This window comes from Choristoneura fumiferana, chromosome 3, assembly GCF_025370935.1.
Source record: "Choristoneura fumiferana chromosome 3, NRCan_CFum_1, whole genome shotgun sequence".
Taxonomy (NCBI): Eukaryota; Metazoa; Arthropoda; class Insecta; order Lepidoptera; family Tortricidae; genus Choristoneura; species Choristoneura fumiferana.
In genome coordinates, this window is record NC_133474.1 from 17376334 (window position 1) to 17397375 (window position 21042).

At 38.6% G+C, this 21042-nt stretch overlaps 1 protein-coding gene and 1 pseudogene across 1 annotated transcript; one reads left to right on the forward strand and one right to left on the reverse strand.

Annotated features, from left to right (window-relative positions):
• The first annotated feature begins 3106 nt into the window (after positions 1-3106).
• On the forward strand, positions 3107-11918 carry LOC141426258 (microfibrillar-associated protein 1-like). Its single transcript, XM_074085108.1, has 9 exons — positions 3107-3306; positions 3420-3613; positions 5469-5680; positions 6179-6291; positions 6703-6884; positions 8388-8512; positions 9557-9700; positions 10190-10286; positions 10972-11918. The coding sequence occupies exons 1-9, from the start codon at positions 3234-3236 to the stop codon at positions 11158-11160; spliced, it is 1329 nt and encodes a 442-aa protein (XP_073941209.1). The 5' UTR covers positions 3107-3233; the 3' UTR covers positions 11161-11918.
• A 7167-nt stretch (positions 11919-19085) lies between these two features.
• The window catches only part of LOC141426116 (stearoyl-CoA desaturase-like), an 11762-nt pseudogene continuing 9805 nt past the window's right edge, over positions 19086-21042 (reverse strand).

Below are 21042 nucleotides of genomic sequence, written 5' to 3' on the forward strand. Positions count from 1 at the left end.
GTAACCAGGAATAGATATTGGAGTGAAATCCTGTTCAGGTACAGAAGGGGGGGCAAGATTGTCCATGAACTGATCAGCTAGTGTTAACGGTAATCTGGAAGAGGGTGAATTATTATAGGCAGATCTAAATCTGCGAATATTTCGCCAGACCTCCGACGGGCTGACATCTGGGCTAATGGATGCACAAAATGATTGCCAACCGTCATATTTCTTTTTCTTAAATAATTTTTTAGCACAACGGGCAGATTCCAAATACAACTCAAAATTTTCGTCTGACATCTCATCACAGTATTTTTTTTCAGCATGTTTTCTTGCCTTGATTGCAGCTGTACATTCATGATCCCACCAGGGAGGTGAAGGAATTAGAGACCGGTTCTTAGCTTTAGTACAAAAGGTTTCATCGGCAGCTTCGATAAGAACGTTACTTAAAATTTCGGCAGAAATCTGGTTACCTACTTGTGAGTAGCAACTGGTTTTCTGTTCTACTCTTTCGTTAAATAATTCCCAATCAGCGTTCAGTAACCTGTATTTAAAACGAGGAGAGCGAATGGTTTTGGTAGGTTTATGTGAGGGAAAAGTAATTATTAGTGGGAAGTGGTCACTACCATATGAAGATGCAAGAGGATGCCAGTCCAAAGTCGATGCTAAATCAGGCGAACACAAGGATAGATCAGGGGCACTTGCACTTTCGTTTGGACCAGTCAAACGAGTTGGTGATCCAGTATTTAGAATACAGATACAATGAGAATCTATAATATTTAGCAATTGCTCTCCGTAGTAGTTAGAGGAAGTACTTCCCCAAGATTGATGTTGACAATTAAAATCCCCTAAGACTAAGAATGGTTTTGGGAGGATGGAGAATAGTTGGTTAAGATGAGAAAAAATATTTACATTTGGACGAGAGAAATAAATAGACACTATACAAATTTTATTTACAATAGCAGCGATGACTGAGAAGTCATCGCTGAATGAGGGAAGTGGAAATTCCCTATAGGGGAGATTATTTCTGATGACTATGGCAACACCGCCATAGCCGTCAGGTCTGTCTTGTCGGAGAATGACATAACCTGGAATTCGAAATGTTAATTCCGGGCGAAGCCATGTTTCCGACAAAGTTGAGACAAATGGTTTAAATTTATTATGCAAATGGATTAAATCATTTTTATTGCAGACAGCGCTTCTACAATTCCACTGGATTATTTGTTCGCGTTCGTGAGGCATAAGAAGATTTTAACTGGGTCAATGAATCAATAGTTGGGCGGCGTTGTTCGGTTACATTGTTCTGGTTGGAGTTAGAAATGGATTTTATTTCAGTTAGCAGTTGGATTACATCAGAGATTGAGAACATCGTTTCACTATTGTTTGAGTTACCGTTTAAGGCGACTCCATTAGAAGGAGGGGGAGCATCGTAGTCCTTTATCAAATTAAAGTGTTCTCTTTTGTTATACCCCAGACGTTTTGGTCTAGGGGATGAAGGTTTAGCGAATGTTGTTTTCCTGTAAGATCTACTATAAGATGGAATTGAAGGAGAGGAAGGTGATGCAGGTGACACAGGAGAATTAGGAGTATTCTGCAAATTCGATAACTTAACTATGTCAGCAAAAGATTTTGAAACTGGTTCATGTGCTTTATTTGCTTCTGTGTAAGACACACATCTCTGAGCCATGTATAATTTAATCTTGGTCTGTCTTTCGTATTCTGGACACTTCCTGTTTGTAGCAAAGTGCAACCCAGAACACAAGCAACAATATGCAGAATCATCCTCAATATCGCATGTGTCTCCAGTATGGCCTTGGCCACACTTGTAGCAGCGGGGGCGAGAGTTACATTTTGTCTTAGTGTGACCAAACCGGCAACAAGAATAACACTGAATAGTGGGGTATGAGTAGAGTTCCACAGGCAAGGCATTATAACATACAAATACATGTTTAGGTAGGGCTTGACCATCAAAAGTTATCACAATAGTCTGTGAAGGCTTCCACTCGGGAGGAGTACTGTTTCGCACTTTGTAATTTAGACGCCTAATTTTAATGATTTTGCCACTGCCCACGGGCAGTGAGATATTGTCCAATATCTCCTCGGGAGACCATTCCGCAGGCACTCCACGCACCAGGCCCATTCGGGTCACATTAAAGGAAGGAATAAAAGATTTGAAATTATTCCTAGCCAAGCATGGGTTATTAATAAAATCATTAGCATATTTGTATTCTGAGAATGATAATGAAATTCGGTTCCTGCCTATCCTTTTAATACTGCCATTAATTATGTTTTTAATAGAACTTTGTTTGAGGAAATAACCGAATTGTACGGGATGCAGGGATGGGATTTCCTTATCTGTTGCTATTTTTTGGACATGGACTACAAAAGGCCCTATGTCATATGCTTCATATAATGATCTGCCTATGGACACAGGAGGGTGAGAGGCGTTAACTGGATTATTTGGAGACTGAGAAACCTCTGATGGAGGTGGTTGGTATTGATGGATATTGGTGGAAATTGTATTTGTTGACATTACTGTGCTTGGGAAACCGTCAAGACTTTTAGCATTGCTAAGCTCAGTATCAATTAAGGGAATTTCTGGGAGTTGACATGAACAGTCAGTATCCTTAAGTTTGGTTCGGCGCATCGGATCACATCTTTTTTTCCTTTTGTTGCAGTGTTTGCATATTTTGTTGGGTCGCGCTCTTTTCCGATCGCTTCGTTGATCCACATCAGTGTCCATGCTGGACTCATCCAATTTTGAAAACTTACTGGACTCATCCAATTTTGAAAACATATTATCAATAGTAATATTATAAGCTACCTCTGGGGGCGAGCCCCCGATGTCCGGGGGCTCGTTCATATTGTGGCCTGACTCCAGGCCTTGAGGAAAATTAGTTTTAAAAACTTACCAAATACCGTAGAATATATACACAAATGAATAACAAAGTAATTACATTAAACTAATACATACAATTATATACAAAACTGATCTTTTATACAAGTTAAATTAAATTTTAAAAGTTCGCTAGAAAAAACACTCCCGCCACGACCAACGTTTCCCGCGCTTTTTCGTCAGTACTATTATATATTCTGTGATGCTAGCTAACGTCGAATTGTCATTGTCAAATTGACATTCGTCCATCGAGTCTGTGAGTCGGGCTGATGGCTAGCGTTGTTATTTCAGATTTTGTTGATTGAGCTTATTTTATTTAAGTTTTATTTCAAAACTTACTTCATTCGTATTCAAGAAAATGAATGCATTACCAGCACAACCGACTGGGATTCAGAGTACTGCGGGAGCCGTGCCAATCCGCAATGAAAAGGGTATGTTTTGGTCACCACACTACTTTTTTACGCTTTTATTTTACGGATTTTACTGAGCTAAATTGTTAAAGTATTATGGTAGTAATGGTGCCCTTTTCATTGTTTGTTTCCAGGTGAAATATCTATGCAAAAGGTGAAGGTGCAGCGATATATATCGGGTAAAAAGCCAGACTATGCACAAGGTGCATCATCTACTGAAGAATCAGACAATGAAGACTTTATAGAACAACAGAGACCAGAGCGCAGGCATCAGACGTTACCACAAGTGATAAGCAAAAGAGATGAGCAGAGTGATTCTGAGGGAGAGGTAAAAATATCTTGAAAAGTTGATCCATTTTACATAACTTTAATTAATTCACTTAAACAGTGGCCAGCAAACAGTGGCCTACATTGTCATAAATATCTAAATTTTACCAATATTCAGGTATTTTTTGAGCACCTAGACAGCTCTAGAGTTCATGGTGGTGACTGAACATGAATGAACAAAGATTTTTTTCATTCTGGTGACAAATCAACTTGTGCGTCCCAAATGTGCTATAGCACAAATTAAAATTGCTTGTCAATTTTTTTTAATATTTATATGGTGGGCGTCAGGAGTAGTTTAGTGAGGAGGTAGGTAGTTTTTGCTTCATGGCAATTGGTTGCTTTAGGTTAGTAAGCATTAAGTACTGCCAATCTGACTGAGCAAATTGCATTTTCTGTACATAAATCCCTAAAAATTCAAGAAGTGCAAGCCTGGTTTTTAACTCACAATTCTTTGCTTGAGAGGTCAAACCATTAGGCAATTTGACTTTCATACACTTCTTATTGTTGTATTTACCTATATGAAAACTAAAATAGAAAATAAAGGAATTTTTATTTATTTTATTATGGCAAAACTTTGCAATTTGCATAGTTCTGATGATAATAAAATAAAGGAGCGGCTTCACCGCAGCTTAAAAAACGGTGACTGTACAGAATCCCAGTGACGCACTGTATGCGCACCATTTTTATTGCATGCTAACCACACCGCTGCTTAAAATACGAAAGCGGTGCGGAATCGCAGTGACGAACCGTAAACGTCACAACTTCTGTTTGGTAAAGTCCAATTCCGTATTTTAAGCAGCGGTGTGGAGAGCATGCGATTAAAATGGTACGCATACAATGCGTCACTGCGTTTCCGTATTGTCACCGTTTTTTAAGCAGCGGTGTGGCCGCTCCTTTATATGGTACCATCAAGTTGATCTGATGAAGTCAGAAGCTTAAGACTGGAGATTCAAGACAGAACAATGAAACCTAGTCATGCTTGGGATTGTTAGAATAGTGTTAGGGTGTATTTTGAACAAAGGTAGTTTACGTAATCTGATGAAGGAGAAGTTAGGCAGTTACTATTTGACAGGTTTTTCTACTATGAGTATAGGTATAGTCAATACCGTTTATTTATTGCGACACTAGTTATAATGACATATCAGATTTAACAACCGAGAAAAAAGTTCCAACACAATATTATCTGTCCCTTGTGTAGGGCACTGAGGGAGCACCCATGAGGCTGACAAGATCACCTGGATTGTTCAGACTCAACAAAAATAAAATAATAAATGATCTAAATCATTAAAATAACACTGCTTGATAGTAAATTGTGTCTTAAGGGCGGTAAATAAGGAATTACGAATGAGAGTCTATTAGAAGCCCGAAGTCGAAGACTGAGGGCTTTAATGAGCCGATGTTCGTAATTCTAGTACCGCCCGTGCGACATACAATGTTTTTCAAATTGTATATTTCTAAAATAAATATTAATATTTATTCAAAAATTGCCGATACCGCTGACTGCGCTCGTGGTAGCGCCAGTTCCCCCCCCGTAGCAAGTGCACGACGTGCTGCGGCACACCATGCAGTAACAAAGTCATTTACTGACCTTGGGCTTCATGACAAGAAGATTTGTACGGGCAATGGCTCATTTACCAACCACGGGTTTCATGACAAGCACATTAAGGTCAAGGGTTTTATTTGGGGGGTTGCAAGCAAGGTAGCCTGCATGTTACGACACTGTTTACGAGCAAGTGTGATGAAAAACGACAAACAGTGCTTAACAACCAAATATTACAGTCCCTTCAATGTTGTTATGACTGGAATTATACCTTTTTCATTCCAGTTTTGTAAATAAGTACCAATATATCTTGCAGATTGATGACCCTCGTCTTCGTCGCTTGCGAGTGGCCGCGCGCTCCCCGCCGCGCCGCGCCGAACACAAACCCGAAGTCATCGACGCAGAGCCCGACCAGGAGTCCGCCTCCAGTGCTGAAGAAGCAAAGGACAGCTCGGAGAGCGAGGATGAACTTGATGAGGAAGAAATTGAGAGGCGCCGACAGGCACTTAAAGCTAAACTTGCTGCTAGGTTTGTACTGTTTCTATTGAGTAAAGTTTACATCGAGTTTGTAGAGATATATTTGGAACCAGGTAGTTTGACTGAATTTTTTATTCCCCTAACTAAAGTTATGCTACGATCACGAACCGGAAGACGAAGCGTTGGCAGGCCTCCCACCAGGTCGACTGCCGACATCGTGAGAGTTTCGGGAAACCGGTGGATGCATGTGGCGACTTGTCGTTCTATGTGGCGTTCTATGGGGGAGGCCTTTGTTCAGCAGTGGACGTCTTCCGGCTGATGATGATGATGATGATGATGATGGCCATAATTGTATATCTGTAGAAAACAGTCTCGCATAATTCTGTTACGCATATCGAATTTAAGCTAAATGGTTTGCCTAAAAAGTTTAGTTATTTATTCATAGTAGTTTCTATTGGTAAACTAAGCCATCTGTCAAAGTGAATGGAAATAAAGAAAAACACAATATTGATAAGATACATATGTATTTGTGTTTTATTTCAATTATAGAGAAGCAGAGAGGGAAGTTCTTGGCAGAGAAGATGACGAGGAAATGTTGGAAGGTGACAAGGTGGAAAGTGGGTCCTCCGACACGGAGTACACTGACAGTGAAGAGGATACAGGTAATGCACAAAAATTTGTTAGGCAAAATATGTCATACCTTTAGCTATTGTGTTAATTCAAAGAATATGATGCTTCCGATGTTACTACATAAAAAATCAAAGTAATAAATCCAGAAATATCAATATCAATTTGTTAAAGCATTGGGATAAAATATTATCTTGTTTGTTTTATTAAATCTTACTATTGTATGGTAGTCTTACTAATCTTGCTCTCATAGCACACAACCAATAAGAAAAGTATGAAAAATCTTAATTTTTAATGCATGCCGCGCCCGCACCAAGCCGTGCAATCGCGCGAATTAGCAGAGGCCCTTAGTGTCATTTTCGTCACTAATATACCAATGTAAAGCCGGGGCAGGTGGCACGGTAAATAAATAATAAAATAAATAATTGGTAATTGTTTTATTTTAGGTCCCAGAGTGAAACCTGTATTCGTAAGAGCCTCAGATAGAATGACTGTGGCTGAAAGGGAGCGCAAATTGAAGCAACAAAAGAAGGAAGAGTCCGAAGCCAGGAAAGAGAAGGAGGAAAGAAGAAGAGAGGCATTGAAACTTGTTGAAGACACTATTCGAGCAGAGCAAAGGAATACACAGGTTTGACGCCACATTTTTTTCCAGACGCAAACACTGCAGAAATTCTTATTCATACATGTACCTTCTTACACATGAAACTTGTGAAAATGAATCTGTTAATCCTAACCTCTAGATCTATTTATAGCATTTATCTTATCTAACACATCTTGACTAGGATATCACATATCGACGGCCCCCGCAAACAAACGTGTAATGGCTTTTACACTATTTTTTTTATTGTTTACTTACTTTTTTAGGGTTCCATACTTCGAAAGGAAAAAACGGAACCCTTATAGGATCACTTTGTTGTCCGTCCGTCCGTCCGTCTGTCAAGACCGTTTTTCTCAGGAACGCGTGGAGGTTTCAAGCTGAAATTTATATCAAATACTCAGGTCTACTGTCCCTTGGAGCTGTGAAAAAATCAAACTTCTAAGCCAACGCAATCAAAAGATACAGCCGTTAATGCTGCAAATTTCCGTGCTTCAAAAATTCGTGAACTCAGAGTCTTGAAATTTGGTACGAAGCAACGTCTTATAGCACAGATAAAGGAAGAATTGCGAAAACCGTAAATTTTTAGTTACATCATATAATAAAAATATTTTTAATAATTTTAAAGTTACTACGTATAGGTTTGTACGGAACCCTCGGTGCGCGAGTCCGACTCGCACTTGGCCGGTTTTTAGCTATAACTTACCATCTGTATTTTTTTAAAGTAAATATAATAATAAATAAGGTATTTAAGGCAATGTAAATGTTGTTTCTAGGGAAAAACGAAGTATAAAATTCGTATGAATAAAATAATATACCTACCTATGTTGTTACACATAGTTCTTGTCTGTTTTAAACAATAACAAACGTTTATCATCGGTACAGAGTACCTTGGAATTTGTGTAAAACTACTTTACACGCTCATTCGTGTCATTTATTTTAATGCACGTTTTTGTATTGTCTCATGAAATATTCACGCGAATCAATTTGCTTGTGTAATATAGCCTATGTTCTTCACAGTTTCCAAGTTGCAACAGTTTGATAGGAAAACAGGTGATATCAAAAATTCACAAAAACATCTGTGCATGTGTTTATTATTAGCAATTAATATCAAAACGAATTTCCTATTTGAACATTAGTGCATCGGAGTGTCAAATTTTCGACCTTTTACCATTTTAACATGGATAATAGTGTAAAACATCTTTGAAATAAAAGTACAAACAATTTCTCACATGAATAAAAAAATACTGGTTAATTCGCAAAGTAAAAATTTCATTCGAGGCACGTAATTGTTGGGGTATTTATGTTCTTTATTTTTTTCATACATTGTTTCAAACTTAATCAATCAGAAGAAGAGCTTTTACAGTTTTTCCGTTTTTCATTTTTCCGGTAAAGTTGATGTACACACATATATTACACGTTTATTCGCGGTGATCGTCGATACTAATTTAATGCGACTCTAACTTTGCTGCACTTCTAAACTGGGCTTATGATTGTGTTTCTAGCACTCTAGCACTAGTTCTTTACTGTTTGCAGGCCGAACAGAAAGAAGGCAACATAAACGACGTTTGCACCGACGACGAAAACGATGAGCTCGAGTATGAAGCGTGGAAATTGCGCGAAATGAAGAGGATAAAACGTGACAAGGAGGAGAGAGAAACGTGAGTCTTTAGATACGCATATATCTCTGGTAGCGTCAAATCGAAGCAACACATTGACAACTATTACATCTGTACAGTCAAAGAAACTTAATCGCGTACTGGGGTGAAACCTTTCTGCTACTTACCTATTACAATTCCTATTACTATTACCTGATTCCAAGATCCACTTCTAATAACTAACTAGTATCTGGCCGACCGAGCTTTGCTGGTATAAATAATAAGTATTTAAATAAGCTTCAAAAACCGTTTTATGAACAAGCTAGATGTTCGACCCTCAACAAAGCCATAACAATAGCAAATTTCAGCGAAATCGTAATAGCCGTCCGAGATCCTCGTAAATAAATATGGGTACGAGAATCGCTCATTTAAAGCTATAAATACTAAATAATTTTCGAACTCTGAAAACTAGATAATTTTTCAACTAAGCAACTGTAATAGTACATTTGTCTTAAGGGCGGTAAATAAGAATTACGAACGAGAGTCTATTAGAAGCCCGAAGTCGAAGACTGAGGGCTTTAATGAGTCGATGTTCGTAATTCTAGTACCGCCCGTGCGACATACAATGTTTTTCATCACATTTGCGAGTAAAATTTTATATTTCTATAATTCTTCCAAATATTGGCGATATCATAGGCTGCGCTCTTGGCAGCGCCGAGCATGTGCCTGAGCCGCGTGTGCCTGCTGCTTCAATGCGCTGCACGCAGCACCATCAGTACGGACACGGACTAATTTACCGACTTTGGGGTTCATGGCAAGAAAATTTGTACGCGCAATGACTCATTTACCGACCACGGGCTTCATGACAAGCACATTAAGGTCGAGGTTTTATTTGGGGATTGCAAGCAATAGCCTGCATGTTATGACACTGTTTACGAGCAAGTGTGATGAAAATTAAATTTTTAGGAGCTTTGAAATACTAAATAAATAGTCGGTTGAATTGGCTACGAAAATTTAACACTTGACGTGCGAAACTCATACAAAATGTATGGGGGATTATTTCTTACTATGGACGATTCTGTATGTTCAATTTCTGTATGCTTCCAGTGCGGAGAAAGAATTGCTGGCCATAGAGCGCATGCGCAATATGTCGGAGGAGGAGCGTCGCGTCGAGCAACGCATCAACCCCAAGCTCGTCACCAACAAGTCTGTCAAGGGCAAATACAAGTTCCTGCAGAAATACTATCACAGGTTAGAGCCAGTGTCATTTGTCAATGGACTCTTTACATCATCTTTCCAGCCTATATACGTCCCACTGCTGAGCACAGGCCTCCTTTCAGAACAAGAGGGATTGTGCCGTAGTTCCCACGCGAGACCAGCGCTGATTGGAGCTTCACACACGCCGTGGAATTGCTTCGCAAGTTTGTACAGGTTTCCTCACGATGTTTTCCTTTACCGTAAAGCTCGTGGTAAAGTTCAAATGTAATTTCGCACATGAATTTCGAAAGACTTATAAGAGATGCGATCCGGGGTTCAAAACTCACGATCCTCTGCTTGAGAGGCGGTAGGTCCAACCACTAGACCACCACGGCCATGACTCTTTTTTACAAATAACCATTTACTCCCTTTCTGCTTTCATATGTATTTTCGTAACATTGTATATTTTTCGTGAATTCGTCAGCATCAAAGCTTTTTTATTTTAATAATATATTCTTTCTAATTTGTTTATTATTTCCATAGAGGTGCTTTTTATCTGGATAAAGAAGAAGAAGTCTTCAAACAAGATTTCTCTGGACCAACTCTGGATGATCACTTTGATAAGACTGTACTGCCAAAGGTAAGTTACATAATATATAGGTAGAGTCAGTCACGATGACACGTGGTTCTTATTACAATGACATTAATTTCTAATTTTGACAAAATCACGCGTCTTCGTGGATGGCACTAGGTATAAATAATATCATAGTCAAATCGGCTTCTTAGGTTTTTTTTGGGTTAAGTCGCCGTAAGGGCCAAAGACATTAAGTTCTTGCTTTTGTTTACTTGTTTTTTCTGCTTATTTATTAGATATTGGTCAATATCTCGTCCATGTAGTATTCGTATTTTTAGATCTGAAAGATATTTTTACGACAAATTTTTCTATAGAATTGGCATTAGCGTATCCCTGTGTAAGAGCTACACAAAAAGTTTTTTTTTCTTTTTGTATTTTATGACCTGTGAGTGTATAATATAGCAGTTTTTTGCCACATATTTGTTTGTCTAGAGAATTGGGTACAATAAAAAAAGCAAAAAATAAATTCGTTCATCCAACAGAACATCGACACAATTGCTTTGTGACGATTACCTTAAAAAGTGATTTAAAGATATCACATCGTAAATTTAAAATCTAAAACTTGTTTTCTTGTAAATATTCAGTTATTCTACTGGTTGAGCGAAGTGTATTTCTCTGTCACTTTTACTCAAAATTCTGTGATATTATTTTATGACAAAAAAAAAACTACAAAGATTCTATTTGTTTCCAGGTAATGCAAGTAAAGAAATTCGGTCGCTCAGGCCGCACAAAGTACACACATTTGGTTGATCAAGACACGACCGAGTTTGACTCGGCTTGGAGCAACGAAGGAGCTGCAGCCAGGTTAACCAACATTAGAGGCGGAATAAAGCAGGTCTTCGAGCGGCCGACTGCTAAGCGAAATCATAATAATGTATAGCAGTCTTGTAAATAAGGCTAGTGTATATGAAGTGTTCAAAACTGGAGAAGTGATTGTTTGTGTGCGTATTTTACGAAATACGCGGAAAGTGTATTCTGTAGCATTAAATTAGGGCCATTGACGGACAATGGGCTAATATATATGTATGTGATGTGCCGGATCTTTAAAAATGTAAAGCCGTGGATACGGACTATTGGTGTCTATATTCGCGGATACTGATTATTAGCGTCTATATCCGCGGATACGGATTATTAGTATCTATAACCGCGAATACGGATTATTAGTATCCATAACCGCGGATACGGATTATTAGGGTCCATAACTCGCGGATACGGATTATTAGTGTCCATAACCGCGGATACGGATTATTAGTATATATAACCGCGGATACGGATTATTAGTACCTATCTATATCCGCGGATACGGATTATTAGTATCTATAACCGCGGATACGAATATTAGTGTCTATATCCACAGACACGGACCTCAACTTTCTTAATCAGCGCTGATATATGACGATCGGCAGTACAAAATGTCAGAAATGCTATATTTGAAATGTTCCAATTTTGTGTTTTCATGGAATAAAAAAAATCTTTGAATTATAGTAAAGAGTATTTCGTTGCTACCTAACCTACCTATTAAGAATGTATTGTAAAATCAGAAAAGTTCTCTACAATTTATCCATTAGGTATTTGGCACATTACTAATATCATTATCAACTTTAAAAGAATTGCAATTAATTTAATGACTTCGTAATAAACTATTATATACAAGGACATTATTAAGTTAATTAAAACATGAATTGAACAATTATCTTTTACTTAGTACAACCTTAACAGAATGCCAAAGATATCAAAAAAAAAATATGAATCCAAAAATATGTCGATGTGATGTGTTTTTTATTTACTTACGAGAGCTGCTACTTTTTGTTTTATTGAGAGAGTCCTATCTATGGCGACACGCAGAGGGGCTATTATGAAATGCGAAAATCGACGTTCGTATCGTACCGCCCCTCTCACTCGTATTAAATAATATTAGTTTCAGCGGGACAGCAAGATAAGATGTTCGAATTTTTCACTTCGTAGTCTATACTACTGAGCCAGGTTCCTTACGGTGGCTGACCAGGGTACGTGTTTCCAGACCACAAAATCGAAGTGGCGATGATGGTCTCTTATTTCTCACCTCTGACTTCTCTGCGTTTGTTGACTTTCTGCTTTTGGAGAGGCAGGACAATGAGGCTCGCGGTTTTATTTGTGAACCGATTGAAATCGAAATAAACATTCTTTATTAGTTAATTATTAGTTAATACAAGAAATCCACAACACATCATTGAAAACCGCATGTATAGAACTCATTTATTATATGTATTTCCTATCGAATACGAAATGGGTTTACTTTAACAATGGAATCCGCAATAAATAACGAAAAAGAATTATACTGTACCTAAGCCATTATCACGCCAAATCTCACCTATTGCAATCAAATGATTCAGCACAAAAATCAAAGACGATGATATGGGGGTTCTAACAGGTTTTTCTCATCACCTCATATTAAATTGTAACCGTGATCCTAACACATGAGCTCATCTATCAACGCTAGAAGCAATTAATTCGAAGCGACGGAACATTCACGTCAAGGTTTCACACAAAAATATATTTTCTAAAATTTTATAGCACTAGCTATTGCCCGCGGCCCGCGACTCTACCAAGAATTCGTTTATCGCTATCTCACGGGAACTGTGCTATTTCGTACATTCTCAAACTATCTGAATACCAAATTTTATCTAAATCGGTTCAGCGGTTTATGCGTCGTGAATAGGCAACAGACAGACAGACAGATAGTTACATACTTTCGCATTTACAATATTATTAGAATACTATACCTAACTACTATGACATAAAGTTGACTCATCAATCTGGTATAACGCGATACTTTTTTTTTTTGTTTATGATGCATCTTCAAGATATTAATTTGAAGAGCATGAACGGAATTTATAAATGGCTACAATAATTGATATCAAAGTAAACGCAATTTTTAATACAAGCTTTCTTTGCTGACTGTACTTGCATTGTCATCCAAACTGCACTCGTCGACCACCAGAATTTCACTACAGATTGTCACCGGACTTACATAGTTATAGGTATGCCAAATTTTAAGTCAATCTGACCACAGGAAGTGGGTCAAAATTCGGTTGCAAGATTTGACCCTCACATACATACATACATACATACTAAAATAAAAGCTTCTAATAATAATGAAAAGTGCCTAATTATCACAAAGTAACCTAAGTAAACCTTAAACAGGCTATAATATTCTACTAAAGTTTAGTTTTTGGTCACCACCTAGGTAGGGCAGGTGGGTATTTGTCTTAATAATATATTCAGCCATGGTCCCCCAAACGTAACCCCTCCGCGAAAGCCACAATGCATCAGCTTCGCAGAGCATGAGCCCGAGATTCATCACTAGAGCCCGGAGCTAGTGAGTTCACACGGCTTAGAGTTAGAACTGAGAACTTTTATCGTTAGGAAGTTTTATATTTTACGGCCTCAGCCGCAGCGTCGACGCGGCTCGGAGATTTAACTTGATTTATGTGTGGGCCAGCCAGTATAGTCACTTTACGCGAGGACGACAAGGAATCACGGCTTAGGGGATTGACTTAACGAATATAAACAGAAACATACGGAAGCGTTTTATTAACTTGTTTGAACTGCCTCACGTCTTGTAGTTTTCATAGAAGGTTGATTTTTCATAGAAGAAATTAATTTCATATGTAATTAATTTTTCACATAAATTCCGAAATACTCAGAGGTGAGCCCGGGATCGACTCCATGCCACTCTGCTTGAGAGACTAAAGGCGAACCACTAGGCTACTATGACTCATAAATACTAGGGAGTATTTTACTTACTATCTTATAATTCATACAAAATTAAACATCTTATTTTGCTTCCTCCTAACACATACTGATCGTGATCGCCAATCAAAAACTCTTCAATACAGCAGGCAGCAGAAGTAGATTAGCGGTTGTGGTGCTTAAAATGATCTAAGCAAGTCTCTTATTACCTTGGCAGTAGAGTCGTGGGTAGATCATTTTGAGCACCGTATTCGCTCATCTACTTCTGCTGCTGACTGTACAAGCAACATTAACAAACTTCACACAACATAACTACAGTTTTCTTTGTGACTGTCGTCCGTCGACGTGCCGTTAGGTACAATTTAAACCTGAAAATGGTTTCGTTCCGTGATGGATTCCCTTAAACTGTCATTAAAGCAAAGCAGACATCTATCTTCGCAGTTAAAATATTTACGCTACGTGACATTAACCTACATTTTTGTTAGCACAGGTCAAAGTATCCATATCGCAAAATTTTGTTACCAATTGTTAAAGCCATAACCGGCATTAATGTGGGGTTGTAATGGCTTGTTCCCGCTCAGACACAAAACGAATCGGGATTATAAAAACGTTTATACGTGATAGCATTTTAAACGACATCCTAATTGTTATTTTCGCCAATGAAAAAGATAAGGGACATTCATCTCTCTCATTGTCTACTATTGTCGATATTTATGTTGCAGGTAAACTTCTGAACAAGTTAAACTAAGTATTCCACGAGTCAAATTAAAATCTGAAAATCACAACGGCAACGACAAGACTTTGCGAGGAAACATCTGATACTATTCCTATCGCAAATGAGTCTGCCCTAAAGCAATCTCATCGTAATAAGGGCAATCGAATGAAGGATAGATAAAAACGAACGGCACTGAGGGTGCGGGCTTAATTATGTAGATATCATCAAGTTGCAGCCACGACTTAATTGCTCAGTTCGAACATTACAGGTCCACGAACCGTCTACAGTGAGTTTTGAGAGTGAAATCAAAGTTTTAAACGCCTCTCGCAATGCTAGCGGGTAGATGATAAAAGTTTGGTTCCCCTGTGGACATTACACGATGTTTGTTGGGACGTGGCGCGCTTCTCTTAGCTTAAGGGTAGAGGCCACGGTCGTTTTACCCGGTACCTGGGCGACCTAATGTTTACTAAACTTTGTTATTGTAACTAATAACTACAGCTGTTAAAATGCGATGATAGCGCTGCGGCCACTAAAGCAACACCTTTATGAAACCTAATTAGCTCGTAAGTTGGTTTAACCCAAAGCGAAATGAGCGGTACGTATATGAGGTATGTATAATGTAAGCCACCTACCTCGGGACGCTCGAGCACCTAGCGACAGAACACTCTATATGGACGTTCATTCATCAACATTACTGCTAATGTAAGAGCCGTTGAAACATGGCTGTCAGCAAAATGACGAAAAATTGTTATAAAATTCTGATTTAAGATATAAACGTAAATATAAATCAGTTGATAAGGGTCAGTTAGAACTGTTGAATATATAAATATGAAGCGGCCAAGTGAACACTAAAAAATAGAACTTAAAGGGCGCCAATGGTAAACCTGCATGAATATTCTATCATCAGACTCTGGATACCATTCTTGCCCATAGTGCACCCTAAGACCTCTAACAAGCCCAAACACAGCTAGGTTACGTTGTTCTGTCTTGGAGTTCCATTGCCTAGCTTCCGGCTCCATCATCACCACAGCTCTTAGTGTAGGTAACTACTGTCATCAGAGTATATTAGCAAATTAAGCTAATAAAAACGTGTTAAAAATTAGTTAGGTATTTAGAAATGTATGAATCCGATCAATGAGAAATAACTTCTTTGATTAAAACTATTGAATGCCGCACAGAAAATATATTTGATCAAATTTCATATATTAGCGAAACACACAAGGTTCGAAGCAGGTGGAGGTTCGTTGTAGTGTGATGGATCTGGTTGTGGACCAGATCTGCTACGCACGCCGCGGTGATATGTGTACGTGCGACCAAACTTAGTTCCAGGAACAGTCTTCGAGTCCCGCAGACGCCAGCCGTATACACTGCTAGAAGTTTCACAGAAATTATAACGGTCTTCAGGCTTCACGCGATTTCTTACCTTTAAGTACTCACGGCGGCCCCCTACTGGCAGACTCGTACGTAATATGCAGCTTACATTTTCGTCAATTGGTTTCATGACTGGTTCAGGCTCAAAGCTACTGCGTTTTATTGCAGCTAAGCCAAGGACACGACCGTCGCGTATAGCCTTTTTCCGTCGATTTACTGTACTGGCCTGAAGGTGATTGACTAACGAAACAAGTGAATTCTCTATTTCTACTTTGCGAATAAGAGCTGGTGTAAGGTTTGAGCTACTTTTTTCTCTGGATTGCACTGCCTTTTGAATCTTGTCCTGGTTTGCTATAAACCAGGCGACACGTTTTTCAGTTTCCTTTTCAAAGTTTTCTGTCATGAACTTAAGGGTACTTGGGTTGCTAAAATCTTTCGGCATTTTCGGGATTTAATTTATAAAAAAGGGAGGTAAAAAATGTAAAATAAATGTATAAAATAAATATGTAAAAGGCTACGAAAAGGTTATATTTTTTGTCATGTCATGATTATGTCAGTGTATGATGTCTGTGTGTCTGTGTTTGTATTAGTGAGCAGATCTAGTGGAATAATATCTTTGGTATTACTACTTTACACATAGAACAAATAGTTGATTCCAAAAGAGTTTATATCGATAAGTAAAGATAATAGGTACAGTCGTACAATCACACCGTTATGTCTGTACGAAAGGTCTATACCTATACTTATTACTAGCTGTTGCCCGCGACTCCAACCGCGTAGAAGTATGAAATAGTAGATTGATAACCAAGGGTGGAAAGTGACCCATTTCACCTGAGATATTTCTGGCGCTCTCACTTCGTTCGAGGGGAAATGGGTAATTTCACCCGAGTTAGACACTCTACTTTTCATTTCGACTGTGAGGAAAGTAAAATAGTACAAAAAAAATGAGAATATCATTCAATTGAATTTCAGTATTCAGTAGGTAAATTGAATTTACTTACATCCAACCTCCAACGGTACCTTTTCGACCTGGCCACTCTCCTCGGCCGAGTATAAAAAAAACGAGTTGGTCACGACCAAGGAGTTTATATAGTACCTACAAAACTGGAGGTTGAACGCCGAACGAAGAAGTTTGACCTTTATTACTTATATAATATTCCATCTCTTTCTTAACCGAACTAAAGAAAGAGATAAAGAGAGAGAAGAAAGAGAAACTGTCTTAGAGGATGATGCGATGTGATAAAGCTTTTTTATTTTTATTTAATTCTCGTGTCACAGTGTTTGTGGCCAAACTCCTCCGAAATGGCTTGACCGATTATTATTATGTTTTTTTTTGTGTATATTCGGTAGGTCTGAAAAGACTTAGCACGTAATAGTACATTGTGTCTTAAGGGCGGTAAATAAGGAATTACGAACGAGAGTCTATTAGGATCCCGAAGTCGAAGACTGAGGGCTTTAATGAGTCGATGTTCGTAATTCTAGTACCGCCCGTGCGACATATGTTTTTCATCACATTTGCGAGTAAAATTTTATATTTGTAAAAGAAAAAATATAATTGTTCCAAATGTTGGCGATACCTTAGGCAATGCTCTTGGCAGCGTCGCCCTCTACCTCCCTCAGCATGCGCCGCAACGTGCGTGTGCATGTGAACCATGTAGTCCTGCTGCAGGAGCGCGCTCACGCGACTCGGCGGCTGCCGCAACACGCACACTCCGCGCCACCGACCGCTCTGCTCGCGCGACTGCCCGACGAAGCTAACACCGGCACACAACTACCCGCATTTTTATCGTCATTTTTATTGTCAATGTCTAATGTAATGTGTTTTATGTTCAAAATTTGTGATCACTGTAAAAAAGGTTCTTCTAAGATATGGCTTTCTGTCCTATTAAAAAAGGTTGGCGAAACCTGAAAAGTTTATTTGACAGTGACAGAAGCGACATTGACAGTTTTGACAGTCTGTCGTAGATTTTTCGGTCTTGAATTCCAGTTTTTAGTATATATTTGGAAACAAAGTTTTTGGCTTAGTTTTTGGTATCTAATGGCATGAGCATGATGGAACGGGGGACGTATGACGTATGCCAATAAGTATATGATTACTGTAACTTCTGTCAATTATTTATTTGTTTGCGTGTTATAAAGCGATTTTTCCTATTATTACAAGATTGAATTTGATCTGCGGTAAAAAACTATCAAAATGCCGTTAGTGGATATTACTAACCCGAAAATCATTCGTTTTCTACTGGAAAGTTATGAAAAAGAAGCTCGTCTTCGTATGAAATGGAGTGACAAATACGCAAAAGGCTCCCAAATCGCGTCGTTCCGAGGTGAACCCAAAAATTATGTTCACGCTGATATCGAGTACGCCGTGGACGCGGCCGGAATGGCGGCGACAACACGGGACCACTTAGAAGCAGCTCGCCACAGATACGCAAAGCCAATCAAAGATAATGATCTACTGAAGTTAGGCAAAGCGAAAGAGCCACAACCGATCATGTATCCAGTCGACAAAAGCTAATAGAGTTAAGAAAGCAGGACGGCGCAGAATCTTATCTCAAGAAGCGGACTAAATTGAGCCCAGAGGACAAATATATCTTTGCAGAAACTACTAGCTTCATGTATGGATGGAGGCTCAAAGACAGCGAAATGAAAGTAACAGGGCCTAAACACCCAAGAGTGTGTCAGATGCAACGAACCATGTTTACCACCGTTGGGCCTCAACCAGATCCTGAGTATTACCAGTCTCCGTTCCAACCAACTTCGATTTGTGAAGCGCAAGTCTAACAATGAGTTGCAAAGAGTGCTTACGATTATTTTTATGATAGGTTTATTTAGGGATACTTTATTTTTAATTATGTAACTACTTACGTCCATACAAGTATTTTTTAAGTCAATATCTAGTTGTTTACATGATAACTATGTACGGTATATTTGTTTAATTATGTAAAATTTATTTCTGACTTGCTTATCTATAAAATAAAAACATTCAATAAAATAAATAATTTATTTGTGTCTAGTAAAATAAAAATGTTTGTAGAAATAGTGTCAAAACACACTGCAATTACATACGAGTACGTGCCGCATTAGCCGAGTTCAGAGCTTTAGTTATTATTGTGTTCGCGCGTCTCGATTTGCATATTGAATTGTCAGTGCAACAGCAGTTTAGTTTAGTTGGAAACAAGTTCACTGTGACTGAGTAACACTCATTATTCCATATTCTTTCTCTAATTTACTGAGTACCTAGCTTCGGACATTTTCGTACAATTTCCGCAATGTACCTACTTAATTTCTTGTTCAAATTGTTATAATAAATAAACTATTTCTCACATTCGTATAATTCGTCCATCAAGCCACCATGCCACCAAATCGACGGATACATGTAAAGCGGGGCTCCTATTTCTTGGCGGTTTTCCCTTTGGAAATCTGAATTGTACGAATGCGACACACATTCATTTTTTTAAATTTAAACGAAAATATGGAAATTTTACGGACGTCTAATTAACGTGTTATTATACCTAGTCAACATATAATTAAAAAAATACATTGTTTTCATCAGCCAAACGCTCTCTCATCTTTTGCGTGCAGCGGGAAGTGTACGGGAGTACCATCTCCTAATCTATTAGCGATAGAATTTATCATTTCAGGAGTAGCTTGCCGAAGATCATAGGCTAGACCCAGTTTCTCAAACAGTCTTATGAAGGCGGTGCCAAAGTTAAAGAAGTCGTAATGCTCAGCTGCTTTGTAATCGAATGGGAACGCGTGGTGGTAATTGTGCCAACCCTCTCCGAGGGACACAGTTGACACGAAACGGTTTTCTGCTGGCTTCAGATCCCTGTGAAACAAATTAAATTAGATTTAAAGATGATCAGTAACAGCTTCCACATCGATTGAGTAACCCAAGTTAACATCGCATCTACAAGACTAGAAGTATATAGCTATTGTACTGTACAGTCAACCAATGAGGGCTATCGCGTATGAATTCGCCACTAGAGGCGCTAGTGTAGCGTGAGGTCTCCGAAATGTCAAATCTCATAGTTTTTGGGTGAGCTACGCGGTTTATTTATAATTAGAATAACTAATATTGTGCATATTTTGCAATATCTGAAATTAATTATGGCAAATATGCGTTCCGGGGCAATGAATGTCTGTATTTTGAGACAGTTTTGTCTTTCGGAAACCTTTGTCCTCCCTTTTTTCCGACAAAACGGGACTATACAACACTGTGGCATGCTCGATATTTTTATGGTACGGTTTTAAGGTGTATTAAATATGATTTTAATCTAAACTTTGTTTTCACGCCCGTAATAACAGACTTTGAAAGCCATACTTAAAACCTCACGCAACAGTGCGCCATCTAGTGAGACAAAAAACGATAGCCCTCATTAGATTCCATCTTGTGTGCCGATCGAGTGATGCCAGCGAGCCAAAAAGTGCGAGATTCAGTTTCCTTGAGTGCACATTAAAATACTAATTTAAATTATTAACTTAATTATTAACTTTTAATTATAGATACTCTTTACATATTTTTCATGACATTTAGAAGCAGAAGCATCTGCAGAAGATATGACCAAACTTACTTATTATACGGCTTGTATCCAAAGGCATGAGCCAAACTGTTGACAGTAAGCTCGCTGTGAAACGTGAGGATGTAACGGATGAAGCACTGCCAAGCCACCGCGGTCCGCCAGTCCTCACCCAGAACCACACATTGATCATCGTGGGCAGGTAGTAGCAAAACAACAATTTGAACCAGTTGAAGTACCTGAAATAATGATCAAATGAAGTATCAAGTGGCTACGGAGTAATCGCTGGCGGGCGGACACTTCATGTCTGACTTTCATGTTCTGACGAACTCTGTGAAAGGGTAGGTGTATCAGGATAGAAACAGGCGGTGAATGCGAATGCGAGCTAACGCGGTTACTGGTAGACCTCAGTAGGTACTCAGTA

Excerpts from the sequence above, each read along its gene's own strand:
- LOC141426258 (XM_074085108.1), top strand. The coding sequence starts at position 3,234 with ATGAATGCATTACCAGCACAACCGACTGGGATTCAGAGTACTGCGGGA. Across the intron at positions 5,681-6,178 it reads AAAGCTAAACTTGCTGCTAG|AGAAGCAGAGAGGGAAGTTC; the intron begins GTTTGTACTGTT and ends TTTCAATTATAG. Across the intron at positions 6,292-6,702 it reads TGACAGTGAAGAGGATACAG|GTCCCAGAGTGAAACCTGTA; the intron begins GTAATGCACAAA and ends GTTTTATTTTAG.